Consider the following 19,722-nt stretch of genomic DNA (forward strand, 5'->3'; position numbering starts at 1 on the left):
TAACACTCTGAAGAGTTAAATCAACACTGGGCTTATACTCTGAATTATGTTGTTAACTCCCACAGAGTTGATATTAACACTCTGAAGAGTTAAATGAACACTGGGCTTTTTGCTGTGTTGGCTGTTGTTTCTTGCTGATTCGTTACCTGTAGGTTGGTTTGGAACTGAGATGTTTGCAGTAGAAACTGGACCAAAAGTTCTTGGTTTGGTTTGTTTCCGGCTGAACGACGTTTTTTCCTGGAGATTAGCTGCAGCAGCCAAACAGAAACCTTTTAAAGCCACGCAGACTTCAGATTATCAGAGTTTTCTGAGTCTCTGGAGATTATGAGATTATTCATTATGTAACTATTATCATCGTTTCTGGTAGACAGTGAAGCTTAGAGATTAAAAAACTGATATGATGGACGCTTAGCGTCTGCTAATAAATGTAGCTAAATATCATTTTTGAATGACGTCGTCTTATTTCTGTCAGATTTTGATTGAAATCATTTCATAAATAGTATCTGTATAAAATATTCTGTTTTCTTTAAAGGGATTTTCACCGTTTTTTATATTAAATGGAAAATGTATATATTTTTGAATAGTTTTGGCCTTTTTCAATGATTAATTATAACTAAATTAGTTGATGATTAATTGAATAACCGATTAATTTGATTCTACTTTAGTGTATTAAATTTGAAGTCTCCACCAAATGCTGACCTGAAAATGCCAGGATGAAAATAAAATTTGCATCTTGCAGTTATTTTTTTATCTGAATGAAAATATGTTGGGAATCCAAAATCCCAACATTTGAAAGTTTTTTTTCCATCTTACAGCCTGTATGTTTCCATTATGCTCCAATTTTTCTGTTTTTAAAGGAGCAGGATGGGTGAAATGCTGCCATCTGGTGGTCTAACTGGAAATAACATGTAAATGTGGCAAAAATTAAGAACCGTTAAAAAAATAAGCAACAACCGAGATTTATTTCTACAAACACTTATTAAACATAATGAATGTAAAGTACATTATAAATATGTTTATAGTAACTACTCTGATTTTAACAGAATGAGAAGTTTAAGTACACTTTAAAAAATAGCCATGGAATTTGCATAAAAACTATAAAATCACAACAGAAAAACACTGTAAAGTGAAAAACAAATATTTAGTTGAATTAACAGTAAACCTTTGTAAAATGTCACACAAAATGTTTATGTTCATTTTACAGCAACAGTATGTGAGTATAATAAAATGTATTAGTTAAAACTACAAATGGTGATAAAAGACTGTTGTAATAATCTGTTAATATGACATTAAAAAGCTGGAAAAACTAAATTTTGTCAGTCTGAAAACACAAAACACACTTGATTTTTTAAAATATATATATGAAAAATTAATATTTAATTTTATGGATTTAAGAGATTATTAATATAATTTACTATGATTTTAATCACTGTAAATTAATCTACATGCATTTTTTACGAGAGTTAATTACCTGACATCTGTCATTTTTACATGAATACTCGGGTAACAACAGCTGCCAGAGTTTTCCTGTAAACACTTCTCTAAAAATTATTTTTTACAGTGTAGCGCTTTTGAGATTATCTTTAAATTCAATAAAAAACACTATAAATAACTGAGATCGTATAAAAATAGTCCTTAATTTGAAATACTGTGATATTTCTTGGCCCATTTCTTAGAAAGCTCAAACACCAGACAGTATCTTCGTACGAACAAGAAAAAAACTGAGACAAATGCAGGGATGTCGGCACAAGAGGAACAAGTTTGAGACAAAGTTTTGGCCTTTTATGCTGTGAATTAAATCAAATCCGGCTCCGTTTCCACATCCTAAATGTGGCTTTCCTGACTTCACATGGATGCTGTCAGAGTATCTGGAGCTGCCTGGATAAAAACTTCRCATTTTAACCCTCAGACTACATAAAACGAGCCATAAAGGGTAGAAAGCCTTCACCCAGAGGTTTTATAGTCTCGACAGCCCGTATATTGTTCATTTTATGGTTTCTTGGGCCACTTAAGTCAAGTTATTGTTTCAGTCAGAATGATGAGGTTCACATATCTGAACCAGTAAAAGCAGTTTGTCCTTTATCAGAGGTTATTTAGCTAAAAAAGGGTAATACATTTTCCTTCCCCAGGTTATTGTGTTTGACAGCGGACCCTGGAGACTCACACTCCAGTGCTGGTAATAATATTCAATTTTAAACCTGGAAAAACACCTGCTCCTCTGCAGCTACATTTTGTCRTACTTAAATGTTTCAAGTCATCAAATTTTCATATCAGACTAAAGTGGTGGGGAAATWACTTTTCACATCAAGCTAGGTGAGCTTGGYTAGCATTTTTCCTTCYCTATTWTATATAAGACATTTTTGTATTTTTTGTACTCTAAAATGCYTTACTCTAAATATTTTAACTRAATTCTTTAGTCATTCAGCATTWTTTAATCCGCTAAAGACATTATTTTAWTATTTTATTACAAATATGCGCAAAAATGATCCGTTTCAAAGTCACATTCCACAGGCACCGCGYCGTCACCTAGCAACCMCAGCCTAGCCCAGCCCCGTTACCTAGCAACCCAAACGTTCAGTTCCAGCTCCAGCACGTTCAGTCACCGCTGTAAAATGGCTGCTGGGAAAGACAMGTGKCTTGTTGTTGACTTATCGTTAAGAAAATACTCGCTGTGATCTGTTTGCAGCCATTTKCACCTGTGAGTKTAAACATTGAGTTGGGGGGCGTGGCCAACAGCAGCTTCTTTGGATTTAAAGTGACAGGAACCCCTAAAGCGCCTCAAAACAGGCAGAACTGACCAGACTGAAATATAATGATCCAAAAAGGATTCTGTGCAACAAATGTAACAAACATGTTTTGTATAAATCACAGATGAATCCTAACCTGTTCAGAGAAACATAATAATTAATTAGGGGTTTATCTGTGTCTCTTTTCTTGACTGAATCACTGCCARTATTTATACGGGAGCTGCTTTTTTATGCAAGTGTTGCTAAAATTAATTCAGTTTACCATGTTATTTTCATATAAAGTGCTGCTGACTTCTGTACTTAGCTGTGTCTGGATGAAGCCATCAACTTCTTTTTAACGCCAACAGGAAGCACACCTGACCTGGCCAACACGTTTTCTCTCTGCTTCCTGTCTCACACCTGATGGACACCTGGTGGTTCCTCTCTACTGTCACCACACACTTGGCCAGGAACAGGAAATGATGCAAAGTCAATAATGGGAAGCAGTTGACTGGGTTGTCCTTGGATAGCTTTATTCCAACTTCCATTACAGCAAAAGAATCCCATATTTAGAGCAGTAATTAAATCAAAACTGTACAAAAATATATACATTTTTCATTTAAGATTAAAAAAATTACATATTTGTCTATAAATATATACTACCAGAACTTCTCGAGTGTGAGTTTTAGCCACACCTGGTTCAAATTCTGTTAAAAATAATAATWATTAAGCACCTTTTGCTTAGTAATCAGTTAATTCAGCTGTTCACATTGATAAAAGTTTGTTTTTTACTGCAGATGCTTCTTTTGCTACAAAAGGTAAAGGAATGCTATGTTATTACATTTTAAGAAATAAAATGTTTATTTCCTTATTTAAAAAGGAATTAATTGTTTATTTGCATCTTTTAATGTATTTCTAATATTCCATAAGGAAAGCTTAATTGGTTATATTAAAAATCTGCACAATGTGGCTGTTTTTTTTTTGCCTATTAGTCATATCTAATACTTGGCCAGTGATTAGTGCCTAATCATTAGAATAATTGACTCCTAAAACGCTCGTTATTTATAAACTTACACTGAAGTGTTTTTTTTTTTTTGACATATTGTTCGTTGTATTATAATCTAGAGTGAATTTAATTAACAAGATTTGAATCCTACTCAAAGTTTTGAATGGAATTAGTTCAAATTAACTTGGCTGACGAGGTTCTGTAAGTGGAGGATAATAAAATTAGCTGGTAATGCAAAGTATTGATACTTTTTCGCAAATTGCTTCTGAATTTTTGTGTATTATATGAACTTTGCRGTGGGCCTGAGTGGATTTCCATCCCAACCTTCTCCATCAGTTGGCAGGTGAGCAGAGGGATGACAACGCAGTGACACGGCGCCTTTGAAAACGTTTCCATTCCCACAGCGGGGACAAAAACACCAGCTGGATCCCTGAACAGCCTGCACATGCATATGTATCCTTGTTTAGCATTTCCTGTCAGGGAAGTTTCTCCTGAGGGGTGAAGGGTGGAAAAAACCGGCTAAATCTGCTTATTCTGTCAAACAATGCTGGAAATTCAAGGCGTGAGCATCAACGGTTGAATTAGTGTTCCTCATTCTTTTTGTTAAATGTCAGGAAAATCATCCATCCATTTTCTTTACACCCTTGTCCCTTAATGGGGTCAGGAGGTGCTGGTGCCTCTCCAGCTAACGTTCCTGGCGAGAGGCGGGGTCACCTGGACAGGTCGCCAGTCTGTCACAGAGACACACAACCATGCACACACACACTCACACACAGGGACAATTTGGAGAGGACAATTAACCTGACAGTCATGTTTTTGGACTGTGGGAGGAAACCAGAGTACCAGGAGAAAACCCACCATGCACAGGAGGCCGGGGCCGGGAATCAAACCCAGAACCTTCTTGCTGCAAGGCAGCAGCTCTACCAACTGCACCACTGTGCAGCCTGTCAGGAAAATCAAAGAGAGATTATTTTATAAACATTTTTATTAGAATCAGCTAAAATGGTGACCAACAATGTTAAATCATATGATTATGAGCCTGAGTTTCCTGAACGCCTCAGAAGAACCGCAGGCTGATTGTGTCTGTGCTACGCCGCACTGATGCAGTAATCCATGCAGAAAGTGACGTTTCTATGTAAAATATCCCTTTTTGCTGATCTTAGGAGATATTATAATTCTATGAGACACTGAATTTTGGGTTCTGATTATCTRTAAGTCCAAATCAYCAGAACTGCAAGAAATAACAGCTCAAAACATTTCAATCTGCTTAATCTATTATGACTGCAGTGATTAATTGTGATTATTATTATTATTAAAATAACCGTCCAGTAATTTAGTAATTGATTAATCGTTCACTAGCGGATACAAACTCTAAAAAAAAAAACATATTCAGAGACGTAATTAAGCAAAAACTGTGCAAAATATGTTGCATTCAAGATAAAAACCTCCTTTGTCTGTAAATATGTTTTACCCAAAACGCATCAAGTGGCATTTTTAGCTTCAACCGATTTGAATTCACTAAATGAAAAATGTTTTATTGGATTTTTGTGCAATCACGTTTATTTCTTTATTTAAAAAAGGAACTGAATTGTTAATTTGCCTCTTTTAATGTATTTCTAGGATTGTATAGAAATKAAGTGAAAATCAGAAGAATGTGCCCATTTTTTTATCCAATTAATCGCCAGAATGATCGATTAATCATCATAACAATTGATTAATTGTCAGAATAATTGATAGAATTATCACTTCCTTAAATAATACCAAGTTGCAGCCCTGCATTAGTTTTTCCTTCATGGATTTTTTCCTGACGTTAAAAGTTTCAGAGCTTCTCGTAAATGATTTAAGCTCCGGTTGATGTAACGTTTGTTTCCAGCCGAGGATCCGTGTTGCATGTCACTCGTCTTTCTTTAATCCCTCGTTCGCCATCTACATCGTCCCGATCAGCTGTCTGATAAACGCAGGAGAGGAAATGTTTTCCACTCTTCCTTCTCATCAGTTTACAGCTGTCAGTTCTGCAGAGTCGCTCATGTTGGGTTGAAACYTTCGTTGCTGCTGAGCAAATTAAAATACACACTTTGATTTCGGYTTGCAGTTATATTTGGAACATGGCTGTTGTTGATTTTTACTATCTTTGTTGATGATGTGGAGGCAGAACCGACTCACTGAATTTCAAGCTTCTGGTCGGCTCAGACGCTTGAATTTTAAAGTTTGCTTTTTGAAGTTTGCATTTTTATGCAAGGCGTTATTTGATGGACCGTTGCAGAAAGCACCCAGGGCAAGAATTGGATTGAACTGTATGTTTGCTTTTTAATATGCTGTGTTTTTCTGCAGTGTATTGATCAAATCCAACCTCCTGACAAAAATCAGACACTTCCAGGTTTCAGAAAAGCCTGTGGCAGAACATTAACTTCTTATTGGACGATACGATCAGGATCGGCGCTCATCTGTCCTCCTGTTAACCATCTGGCTGAATATTAATGATAAAATATATTTCTCTGCTAATCAAATCTGGACATGGAGGGCACTTGAGCCTTTATGATCCYTTTTCTTTTTTGCAACCAAACCTAATCTATCTTCTATTATAACCTCCAGGCTTTTAAATTCAAGATGGATTCTTTTCTCTGGTCTTTTTCACTCGAGCCGACCATTAAATTGCATATTTGTCGGGTTCAATGCTAATTTAACTCCGGGCAGCTTCGGCTCACTGGGGAAAGGAATCATTCGGGGCCGTTAGTTCAGCCCTAACTCATGTGCTGGTAAGTTTAAAAGCTTGAGTGAGACCAGAACATGGAGTCCATTCAGTCATGCTGAATAAATGTGAGTATTATTGAAAAGATTACTTGTTTCTGCAACTCGGTTCATGAAGAAAAGCAAAGTGTATGGATTAATTACACACAGACTGATGTTTTCAAGCCTCTATCTCTGTTAATYATGATCATTTTCCACTTTCAACCAATTAAAACATAATAATTTAAGATTGAAAYGTTACATCAGACCAATTAACAAACTATCTTAATACAGAAATGTGGGCCTGTAATCCCATATTTGATACGTTATTTGGTAACACATTATTTGAAGGGGGTGAATAAGACTGWMWTYACACTGTCATAAACATGTCATAACACCTGACATGAACATGAATAAGACTTCATGAATATTTATGACTGTTGTCATAAAGCGTCATTCAGTAAATTATGACACTTTTAATACAAAGTTGACATTATTCAGAATGTCTTTGWTAKGACAACTTGAYATTAACCAAGAAATCATTACTGATTAAACTTTASCTTTAATAACATAAAGTTACCTAATTTTCAAAGTGCAATCAGTAATACTTTTATAACTAATTTATACCAGTAATGAGTTCTTGGTTAATATCAAGTTGTCATAACAAAGACATTCTGAATAATGTCAACTTTGTATTAAAAGTGTCATAATTTACTGAATGACGCTTTATGACAACAGTCATAAATATTCATAAAGGCTTATTCATGTTTATGACATTAGTTATGTCATGTTTATGACAGTGTAATGACAGTCTGATTCACCACCCTTCAAATAAAGTGTTACCGTTTATTTTCAGTGAGTTTTTCCTGGAATTAAAAAATATGTATAGGGGAGTAAAGGATTTGATTCTTTCCCTTTATGATGGCTRGAAGAGATAAACACATGGGATCCGGAGTCATTTCAGATATTWTTTGAGTTTTTGAGGTTGTAGTCAGTGGCAAATTTTTAAAACAACACATTGTTGCCATGGTTACAATGGACACTCAGACACTTTACTTTCAAGTGTCTGAAAGTAAAAAAAAAAAAGTCACTGACTTTTGATTTCAAAAGATTAAAGTTAAAATTATGATTTTAATACATCTGAATTCTGAGTTCAAAGTCAGAATTCTGCAAATAATTTCAAAATTTTCTGGAAAATTCTGAGAATTTCTGAATTTTTAAAGTTGAAAATTTGCAGGAAAATTGAAATTTTTAGATTAATCTCAGAAATTTTCTGAACAACAATAATAAAAAACCCCTGAAAACTTCTGAGTTTCAAAAGACAAAAAAATTCTAGAAAAAAATAAAGAATTTAAAAAAAAATCAATCTCAGAAATTTTCAGAAAAAACACAGAAATTTCTGACTTTTCAGCCTCAGAAAATTTCCAAAAGTTGAACATTTTTGACTCTTGACCTTTCCAAAAATAATATGATAAATAAATATCATTTTGTGATGGTACTAATTTCTCTGTGTGTTTCTGGCAGCAGCATGTTGATTATAATAATTTTAAAATAGGTCACATCCTCATTTCCGCTGCTCTCAGTGAATAATGAACTCGTTACGTCGGCTGACTGAACCGGCTTCTAACACAACACAGCAAAACTAAACTAAACAAAGATTCACCTGCTGTAACCAACAGAACGACACAGATACTGAGGAATGTAAGGAAACCTTTAAAATAAAGAAGTTTGTGTAAATATGAGTTGCATTTGTTGCAATAGAGTGATGATCTGAGTTGTTGTTTTCTGCTCTTGGCATAAACGCCGACAGTGATGCATTCGTTTCTACTTTTAGAGTGAATAAAATCGAGGCGGGCCTTCATCGCCTCTTTTCCCAGCTTAATAATTTGTATATTTTGTACATTTTGCGCTTCCTCCTGCTGAGGGAATACAGACCAGTGCAATCCAATTAGAAGAGCCCGATGGCGCAACCGAAACCTGATGAAGTTGACAACATAATAACGGCCACAATCTAATCTCTGCTCTCAGGAATAAACAGCGAACATCGTTAACACTAGAGGCCAAGCAATCAAACTGGAAGATAATTGGATAACTCCAGAGGTTATTACACAAAACATGCTTTTGTTTTATTTTAACCGAAACAGCACAGCATGGCATCGGTGCAAAAACACATCATAACTGCTAATAAGGGAGTTCCTACAGATCTGAAGCTGCAGGCAAACTTCTCACAACTGGCACCCAAAACCATTCAGTTACTGGAAACACTGGAAAACACTGGAAAACACTGGAAAACACTGGGATCTGATCCATCACAACATGAACCTGGTGATTCATTAACCTGCAGGTTTTCTGCTTCAGGACAAAGAAATGCTCCCAACTGCAAGAAGAAAGAAAAGAACAGAAGAGGATTGGGATCACTGTAAAAACTTAGATTTAATAAAATCAGAATCCTGAAAAAACAATGTGAAAAAGTGATAATTCTGAGGTTAAAGTCAGAATTCTGAAGAAAAGAAAAATTCAGAATTCAGATTAAAGAGTAGAATTTTGACTTTCTGTCTCAGAATTCTGACTTTGATCTCAGAAGATAAAAGGCAAAATTGTGATTCAACAAAACTCAAAATGAAAGTTGAAAAAAATAACTTTTCAAACTCAGAAATTTCCAATTTTTGTTCAAAATATTTTCTGAGATTAGAATCAACTTTGGATTTTAAAATAAGTCCGATGTATAATAATAATAATAATAAAAACATCAAAATTTTGATTATCATCTCAAAATTTGCTTTTTTTCCCTCCAAATCTGGACTTTTTTTTTCTCATAATTTTTACTAAAAATAGTCAAAATCTGAAATTTTTTAGTTTTAAAAACATATTTTTATATATTTATTTTTGCTTTTCAAACTTAGAAAAATTCCAAAAGTCAAAATGTTTTGACCTTGGAAACATAGAAATGTTTAAGATTAAACTCAGAATTCTGAGTTTTGATCTCAAATTCTCAATTTTTAAAAAAATGTTTTCCCCCGGTGAAATTACTTCTCCTGTTTCTCCATCTCTCTCAACAATCACTCTGATAAGCCTTTGTAATAATAAGCAGAATCACGTTTATCCAGTGATTTTCAGACTTTGCTGCACACAAATCTGCTTTTATTTAATTTACTGAATTTGGCTGGATACACCAGGAGTTTTAAAAGAAAGTGACCTCAAATAATTTTCTTATAACTGAGAGTAAATATGTTTAAATATGTTTCTTTTAACAGAGCAAAAGAATAAAATCCTTTTTACCTTGACCACAGAGTGTTCCTCTGGGGTTGTTTCTTTGAATTCCTTCACAATAAAGCTCACAGATGATTTCTGCTCCTTAGAAACACTTTTTTCATGTGGAAATAAAATAAAAAATCCATTTGGAACCATAAATAGGACGCAGAAGACAAACCGTTTGCGTCACGGCTGTGATTATGACTGTGAGAGACCGCCTGCAGCTGCCGTTCCAGTCAGCCTGAATTTTTTAGCTTTATTTTTCTCCTCTCCTCTTCTTTCTGCTTTAATGGATGAAATGATGTCACTGAAACGCAGCTTGGCGCATTTCTGTTGCACAGCACAGCAGAACTTAATATTCACACACAAAAAGAGACAAACACTGATTTAAAAAAAAATATATCAGTGATTCTTGAGAATAGGGACAAAATCGGTTTTAATTTTCCCATCATTTCTTTGTTATTTCTCAACCTTATATATGCAAATATGACAAATAATGTTTTGGAAATGTGAAGATGCTAAGGTACAGGCTCCCAGTTGCAACATTTAAAAAAAAAAAAACATTTTTAATCGACCTGACCTAAAACGTTGACATCACCATCTGACAAAAATAAAAAATAATTTTTAATGACCCTATTAGTGATATTTTTACTCATTTTGCAGACAAATGCAAAAACAAAATAAATATTATTTAAAACAAAAAACAAAAGTCCATCTGACAGAGTTGACACAGAACTGAAGGTGGTGACAAACTAGTGAGTAAAAAGAAAAACTTGATACATGTGAAGTAATGCAATTTATGTAAATTACATTAAAATGAATTAATTGCATATTTAAGTGAGATTTGACAACAATTTCACTGAAAGAGTCACAAAAACTGATGGAGTTGATAAAAAGCCAAACTATCTCAATTTATATGATGTAATTCTGAAGGAGGCCATGTTGTAGCTAATCAGGTCCATGAAATCTTTATATTATGCCAAAATTAAGCTTTTATTTCACAAAATTTCATAAACGTTTTGTAAATTGTCAGTTATGGTGTTGACACATCATGGTTGTGACACAAAACTTAGGAATAAAAAGAAGAAAAAACTAAAGAATAACATAAGCTAACCGGAGCTAACTAGCCCTCTTAGCAAAGGAAGAGAAAGGAAGTGGTCATGGGGTCCTCAGAAGTTCTGGTGCCCCCCAATAATGCCTGATTTTTTTTTACATTCTTTTCATGTCTGACGGTGTTGACAAAAACTAGGGACAAATTTTAATGGAGTTGGAAAATATATAAAAATTATTTTTAATTCAATTTATTAATACTTTTATAATTATTTATATGACTACTTGTACTTAATTGTCATAATATATCATTTTTGTATTTCTTTAATTGTTTTAAACTATTAAAATGTATTGAGTTCTGCTCCTGGACAAGGGATTTTACAGGCACCATCCACCGACTGCAATGTTTAAAATAAAAAAATATTCAGCAAATACCTGGAAAATATACATTGTTGTGCTCACATGACCCAGGATAGTTTAGTCAGATATTTGAAAAAAATTATATTTTGTGTATACTTTATTCAAATTTTGTGCTTTATCCATAGGACCTGTTTTGTCCCTATTCTCAAGAATCACTGATATATTTTACTGAAAATGCCTTCAGCTGTTCCACCTGTGAAGTGAAGTGAGATTCGGCTGATTTCACACATTTTAGGCGCGAAAGCAGAACAAACCAGCGATACATTCATCAAGTTTTGGACATTATTGAGAAATCTTGGTGAGCTGCTTCATCAGAACAAACACAAGCAGCGAGAAATGAATTAAATGTCATATTTTTACATTGTGTTTGCTGTTATTTTTGTTTTTTCCTTTGATGTTAAAACAGTCGTTTTCTGGCTGAATGGTAAATGATTAATAGAAGCTTATTATGGGGTGGAAGTGGCTGTAATTGACTCCAGCTGATTAACTTGACCTCAGTGTTTAATACGGTGTTTTATGACGCCATTTATTCAGATTTTACTCTGATTTTTTTTGGTTTCTCGGTCTGGAAGTTAATTCAGGTATTTTCCAGGTGTGGAGAGGTTTGAGTACAGAAAATGTACAAAGAAGAGTATTTATATTTCCAGATTTTATTTCATTTCAATCTGAAAGTGCCTCCCTTCCTTGCTTCTCTTCTGTATTGGTGCCATTTATTCATTTTATCTTTCTTCCTTCATTTTCTTCTTTGTCCCCTTCTTTCTTTCCTTCCTTCTGTCTCTCCTTCTCCTTTGTGTCCTTCCTTCCTTGAGCCCTTGTTTCTCTCATTATATTTCTTTACTTTCTTTTGCCTTTCCTTCCTGTCCTGCAGCCTTATTTTATTGCTTACTTCTTTGTTTTGTGTTGCTACCTTCTGTCATTCCTTCTTTTCTTCCTTAAAATCTTGTCATTTATTGCTGTTTGTGTTCTTCTTTCCTTGCCTTCTTTTATTTGGTGTGCTATTTCATCCTCTCTTTTTATTTCCTGTGTGTTTTTCAAGGTTTGGTTTATGAAACCTACTAGAAACGTGCCATAAATGTACAATGAGCCTCAGTATTTATATTAGAATGTAAAGAACTGTGAACTCTGGAGAGCTGAGTCTGTAATTTTACATAAAACATCTGTAGGAGCCCTTTATTTAGTATTCTCCTTACAGAACAGCTTCCTCTGTAGGTGTGAGGTTTTATCTTTGAATTATCACTGTACTGTAAAAGATTTAAAATGCTTTTTGTTGTTGAGAAAGTCTTTCTTGCAACTCCTGCTAAGAGAATATGGATTCGATCCTCCAAAGAAAAACATGGAGCAGCTGAACATTCAGGCTTTGGAAAATATGCATCCAAAAATGTATGTAGAAATTAATGGTGGATTTTTACCCTTTTCATCAAACTATACTGGAACTCTAGCGCAGTTCAATGCATATTATGTGAATGAAGGTGGACTATAACGCAAGGCATTCTGGGTAAATACAACCAAACCAAATGAGTCGAATACTAGCGGGAAAGCTAGCTGGTGGTCTTTTAAATAAGACAGAAAAAGGAAATCCAACAATGACGCTACTCCATTTTGTTTAGAAGGAAGTTGCACTCAGCGTCTTCTAGAGATCTGAAAATTTGGATCTAGAACCACCACTGTTTGTCTTTACATTACTGAAACGCAAGTGTTAGCTTATGGCTCCAAAGGTACATGAATACAGTGGAATTTAAAACCTTCAACACAACAACATAAATGTACTAAAAGCATTTAAAATAAATAAAACTAATCGGCAACAGAAGTGAACCAATTACAAAGACGAACATCATCCACCCATCTAGCAGTAATTTTGCACTTCCCATCATGGGAGTAAAAAAAAAGCTGGCTACATAGCTATATTGACCTCTAGTGATACCTACAACCGCTTCAGAGTTACAGAATTACAAGGGCATATTAAAGCCATTGTAGGTAGAAAAATGTGTACATTTCTCTGAAATTTAAAGAGAATTCTCAGAATTTTTTAAAATTATTAAAAACAAGTACAATTGTGATCTCCAGAAGTTCAGAATTTTTGAGAAACCAGTTTCAAAAGTCTTTTTTTCTTACCTTTCCATTTTTTTCTAGAAGATTTGAGAGAATATGGTGGAATTTATGTACGACAGAAATGTACTAAAAATGCAAATAAATAAATCATATGGTAAAAAACAAAAATCGCCCACCCAACTGGGTAAATCTGTGCTAATCCATGATGGGCGTAAAAAAAGCTAGCTAGCAACCGCCTCGGGTGTGTGATGACTGAAACTTTCGTGTAACAGTAAAGTCCCGCGAGAAAAAAAAAAGTAGAATATACCAGATTAAACAGGCTACCACAACAAAATCCAAAACTTGTGATTAACACATTTAAGCCCAACTTATTCTTTTAAGTGAATTTAACAAAAAAATTGGTCTCGAACCGCCACTGTTTGCTGGAACACAAACCGTGAACTCATCTCTCCGACGGTACGTGAACGCAGCGCTGCTCCCATCCTTCGTGAATGCAGCATAAACTGTTGAGGTGATCCATGGCAACAAGAGGAGCAGCAACCAACCGCCGAGCCCGTCTTTCGCTCTCTCTCCAACTCTCTCCCATTATCCCCTCCGGTCTCCGCTCCGCTCTGTCCGGTAAATGTAGCCGGAATGCTTCGGGGAGGAATTACTCCTAACGGCTGCCGCTGAGAAACGGTACCAAGGTGACCGACTGGGAGGGAGGCAGCCCGCCCGCCCGCCACCCGGAGAACCGGAGCTCCACATCAGCGCCAGGTGCCCGCACTACGACCCGCTGATAACGGACGGAAACGATGCTAGTAGCTGGTATCTTCTGGGGTTGAATCAGTAAAATTTGACCCTTTAGTTTATTATTAACGGGAAGCGGGCAAAATGAAAGCGGTTTGTGTGTCAGAAAGGCTTGATATTTTTGATTAACTCTTGCCGTGCCTCGCTGAAACACGCTGTCCCAGCTCTGTGCGTCTCTGCACCGTCTAGCCCCCCGTCCAGTTAACCATCGCTGCCCTTATCTCACTAAAGCATCATCGTGAAGATGGCGACTGGGTCGGGCTGGCAGCAGTATTACTGCCCTACCGGTCAGGGGAAATTTACTCCATCATCCACCGCCTCCTTCCAGTCCGGCGTCGCCATGGAATATACCCAGGACCTGCACCTGAGGATGAGCAAGAAGATCGCACAGCTAACCAAGGTAAGCAGAATTCTTCCACCGGACTCCATTATAATTTCCTCACATTTAACAAGAAATATTTAAATATTGAACAAAACAAATGGATGCAAGAAAATTGTGACTTCCCACTGGATTTCAGGTATATTCTAGTACATTCGGGGTTCATTATGATTAAATATAACTTTGTAAGTCAATTTGTATGAAATTAAATATGAAAGTTTCTACTTTAAGACTAACTTGCCAAAAAATTAAAAGGGAAACACTTAAATGTTCCTCATTAATTTAAAAGTTTTAATTTATTAAAACATCTTTGATCATTATTATGACCAGAGTTAGTAGTTAATTACATTTACTTGAGTAACTTAAAGTTAGAAGTATTTATCCTATGCTGTACTTTTACTTGAATCAATTTATTTTTGAAGTATGCTATGCTTGAGTAAAATGTCTGGATTTTCTACCCACCGAGTGGAAAAGCAAACATGTTTTAACACACACCTGCAGTTTTTGTTAAAGTTTCTTATTGAAAGAAACTGATTTGGGAAAATTTTCTTTTGCCCGATTATTTTTTGTTACTTGTATGAATTATTGTCATTTTGGTCCTTAAAATTCCAAAATTTTCACTTGTCTTTACATTTTTTTTCCATCTGATGTAACTTTTAAAAATCAAATGATTGATCATTTGATCAGTTACTCAGTACTTTCTACCAAATACTTTTTTACTCTTGAGTAATTTCTTAGATGTTGACTTTTTACTTTAGCTTGAGTAAAAATATGTTGAAGCAGTCCAACTCTTACTTGAGTACAGTTTTGGGTACTCTACCCACCTCTGACTATGACCTAATTTTGGTTTGACTTCTACAAGCTTTAAATAATAAATGTGCCTATTTAAAATTCCTGCCTTGTTGTAGCTGCTTCTGCACACCTGAACCCAATGAATGGGCCATTAGAAAAGCTTCTGGAGTTAATGAACTCATTTGACTCAGGTGTGCTGAGGCTGCTGCACTATGAGGACAAACACTTCTACAGGTGCAGCTCATTAATTTTGAATATCATTATAACAAAGTTAATTTAGTTCAGTAACTCTAGATTCATTACGTGTGGAGTGATACATTTAGAATGTTTTTCAGAGTTACTGCTTACGACTGAGACTTACAGCTATGAAAATCTAAATTTTAGATCACCTGGATCTTTTGTATCATTATAATTTAATACAGAAGAGTATAGTTAATGGTACTGCTTTATCCTTGCTGCTTCATTTTCATTTTGATGATATTCTGATGAATTCTCTGGAGTTTCCACCAAACACAGTGATGCTGTGATCATTAAATCAGATGTTTATACTTTTGACAGTATGGTATTTTTTCCTTCCACTTAACTTTCCATTAATAAGCTTGGATATTGTAGTTTACGTTCAGCAATAGTTTTTAGCATTGATATTTTACGGCTTAGTGGAGGCTGAGCAGCCTTCTTCATAATTGTGGGGAGTAAAGAAATATTCTTGTCTTATTATTTAAACTTTCTAAATAACACAACTCTGTTTCTAATTAGTATATTTTCACGTTTTACACCAAGTTACTAAAATAAACCAAGGTTTTGTTGATATTCTAATTTATAACGACTCAACTAGAGATGGACTGAATAGAAAAAAAAATCACACGTTTCTAATTTTTATCGTTTTGCAGTCAAACATTTCTTTTCGTCACAGTTTTCCCACTTGGAATAGTTTAAACTACTGTGGAGTTGCTATGTTAAAATCCAAAATAAAGTGAATATCCAGAGTTGCATGGAAAGCTGTGGGTATTGCTTGTGTATTAATTTCGGAGCTCGTTCTGAGGGATTTGTTTTTAGCCAGATGGCTGGGATGATCTACTTGTGGGCTTTCACTGGCATTTCAAATGGATATGAAACAATCTTTTGCCCCGAGGATCACAGCTCTCATCCGACTCTTACCAAAATGAAAACGTCTAACAAAGTGTAGCGATCGCTCTGGAAGATTCAGTCCTGCTAAGGCACGTTTGGGCCCCCAGTCTGTCATTATGGAGCCTTAAATGTTTGTCAGGTGGCTTTTCTGTGATCTAAAGCGTGTGTTAGGGAGGATCCATTGCTGACTCTCAGCATAAATCTGCTTTTTGCAGGGTTTGCAAGAGCTAGCATGTTGGAGTAGCTCCGTTACGTTAGCTTTGGTTTGTTCTTTTTGTCAACTTTTGTTTGTTTTATTTGAGCCGTTGCATGTTTTGACGATTACTCCAAACATGCAAAAATGCTGTGCAATTTTTGTCCTCAGCTTTTTTTGCTTCGGTGCCGTTGCTATGGTAACCGCGATGACAAGGCATCGTTTTTTGGAACCAGAGCAGCTAATTAGCATCTTGAAAGCTCAATTAATACCTGAACTATGAGGAGTTGAAAAGGAGGCTTCATGGATGCAAAGCAGGGGAAAAAGGAGGAAGTTCAAACCATCTCGTACATTGATTATAACGGGCAAGTGTGATCTCCCCTACTCTAACATCCTTCTAACCGTACAGACAGAAATTTAAAGAGGTGCTTACAAACGACTGATGCTACAATGGAATATAATCTCTGTTAGCATGTCATTGTTTTTGAATTGAATTATATATATATAAAAAAGTTGTTGAATTGTGTAATTTATGATTCATTTAGTTTTAGCTTTTACATTTATAACCAACTTTCCAAGCATTCAACTGTATCAAATAGTAACATAATAAAAAAACTTCTTAAAAATAAGTCAAGCTGCAAAGAAATCCTCATTTTTCAAGAATTAAAATAATTTTAAAGCAAAACTATACTTAAAGCTGCCAGCCAGAGCTTTCTGAGATCAGGGAAAATCTCTTTAGATTTAGTTTTTCATCATTATAGCAACGTATCTTGGACAGCTTTTCCTATTTTGTTAATCATTTCTTCTTTTTTCCCCCACAATTTATTCCTTCATAACTTTTATTGATTTTATTCCACACATATGAAACATGAAAATGTTCGACGTGCGTAAGAAAGCGCTGCAGATATTTTAGGAAGATTTGCTAACAATAAATGCATAGATGTGAAGGGTAGAACTTAAAATTGCCATATTTCCAGTGAAAAATAAGGGGGAAAAAGTGTGGAATAAACTCATTGCTTGGCAGTCAGAGAGAGAAAAATCGGTTGAGTAAGCTTCAGTAAGCATACAGTCTCACTCTACTGGCAACTCACTTAACTACTGAAGGTGATGCAAGCAGAATATGAAATTTACTCATTTCTAGATGGTAAATATAAACAGAAACAAACCAGATGGAAAATATAAACAGTTTCGGTCCAGTTAAAGTTTTAACAATGACTATTGTTATCCACAACAATTTCCATCATCATTTATAGGTCAAACATGAAAGATTGAACCCATTTTGGTTGAAGTTAAGGCTGCAATATACAGAGACTATGGAAAGTATTCACCCTCTTGGATGTTTTACCATTTTTATTGGTTTTACAAATCAATCATGATAAACAAAATTTGGCTTTTTTGATAAAAAAAAAAAAAAAAAGCCTCAAGTGAAAACTGATTTCTATTTCAATAAAAATATGTCACATAAAGAAGGTTTTGTACAAATGTTGTCCCACTTTAAAGTGACAGACATAATTCAACAGAGGCCCAGTCAGCTGGTGCTACGTCATCACAATGAGATGATCAAGACATGGGAGGAATATGACACGTGTAAAGTTTATTTTTAATGTTGTGGAAGATGGCTGACTTGGATTCATGTTTTGGTTCAGAAATAACAACCCAGGCTCACAGATTTCTTCAAAAAGCTCGTCTTTATGTTGTCTGCTTTAAATGTTCTGTCAGCCATTTTGTGTTTTTTCTGTTAATTTTTCAAGAATAGAGGAGTGAAGATCTGCATAAGACTTTTTCTGGAGGCATTTCCATACTACGACCCCAAAGTGTTGTTGTATGTCTTATAGGGAGTTTTCACACCTGACAGATAGCGTGGTAGAAAATGGCAACTTTAGTTACATTTTCAGGAAGAGGTCCAATTTCACTCTGCACTGTCAAATAATCCAAACCCTTTGAAAACTTGTTCCCCTCCTCGCCTGTGGTGGCGCTGCAGTAAGAACCACTGAAGGCAATGACACAAAATCCTCAGAAGAAGACCCTGAGCTCAACTTCCTTCTTCACAAAATGTAAACAAAAATGTAGTCAGCTGCTCAACCAAACACCATCTGCTAGTGCTTGTTTTTGTTGTATTTATTTACCCAGAATGCCATGCGCTGTTGTCTACTTCCTGTTTTTGGAGCAGTCTCCCGTCCGCTTGGTAATTGTCCAGCAAAATTATTGTGATAAACGATAATATTGTTATTTAGAGACCATTTTTAAGTAAAATAATGATAATGGGATGATTTTGCATGAACATATTTTCAAAGATCAATAAACTTTAAATTCTGGGGAATATTTAACTCTGGAGCTGGAAGACATTTAAAATATCTAAAATAAAAAACAAAATAACAGAAACGACAAATAAAATGGATGAATTATGAAACCTGTAAACAACTGTTCTTCAAAAAAAAAAAAAGACGATGAGACCAAAGAACCAGGCTGAAGACTTTTATCATCCAGTTTCTGATGAAAAGGGAGAAACGGTAAATAATGCCAATGTAAATTATTGAGCTCCTTTTAATTTATCATGTAATGAATTGATTTATTTACCGAGGCCTGAGTTTGTAGGTGGACCAGAGTTTGATTTGTCATTCAGATCTCCTCAAACAAACCAGACTTTCTAGAAGAACAAACTAGAGTTTGATTAAAGCGGACCAGACTGGACTGGTGTGAACACATCCATAGATCCCAGTTCATTATCGGAGTGAAAGGAGACAAAATTATCATCCTTTTAAAGCCCTTGCGACAGGACAAAATTGGCAGTTTAAAAATGGCTGACAAGAGAAAACTGAACCATAAAGTTTGTATGACGTTGTTTCTGGGAACTGGAACAACAGTAGATGGTATTTTCATGAGGCAGGCCGCACACATTCCCACCGGCGACACGTCTGCGCCTCGCCTCTCTCCTGCGCCGTGTTGAGCGAGGCCACAACAACAAAGCTGGGGAATCGGCCGGCAGCGTTCAGGCCATCTGCTGCTCACACTGACCGCTGATCTCCGCTGAGCGGGAGAGGCGTTCAGGAATAAATATCAACCTTGAAACCTCACCGATCCGCCTCCCCAACCCTCTGACATCCCAGGCTGAGAGATTTCCAGCTGCAGAGGACAAACCCACAGGGACCGAAATGTTTGGGAAATCACAACATTTTGAAGTAGCATGATGGCAATAAAGATTATGATAAAA

The 19,722-nt window shown here is 35.5% G+C and overlaps 1 protein-coding gene across 3 annotated transcripts in view; it reads left to right on the forward strand.

Annotated features, from left to right (window-relative positions):
• Positions 1 to 13,730: 13,730 nt before the first annotated feature.
• Positions 13,731 to 19,722, forward strand: part of fam184ab (family with sequence similarity 184 member Ab) — a 135,807-nt gene continuing 129,815 nt past the window's right edge. Inside the window, exon 1 of one of the 3 annotated variants that reach the window (XM_008397244.2) lies at positions 13,731 to 14,419. In XM_008397244.2, coding sequence (XP_008395466.1) covers positions 14,264 to 14,419 — 156 coding nt within the window. In that variant the 5' untranslated portion in view covers positions 13,731 to 14,263. The remainder of the gene's footprint in view (positions 14,420 to 19,722) is intronic. The other 2 variants (XM_008397243.2, XM_008397242.2) reach the window with 2 other exon arrangements.

This window comes from Poecilia reticulata, linkage group LG21 (assembly GCF_000633615.1).
Source record: "Poecilia reticulata strain Guanapo linkage group LG21, Guppy_female_1.0+MT, whole genome shotgun sequence".
Classification (NCBI taxonomy): Eukaryota; Metazoa; Chordata; class Actinopteri; order Cyprinodontiformes; family Poeciliidae; genus Poecilia; species Poecilia reticulata.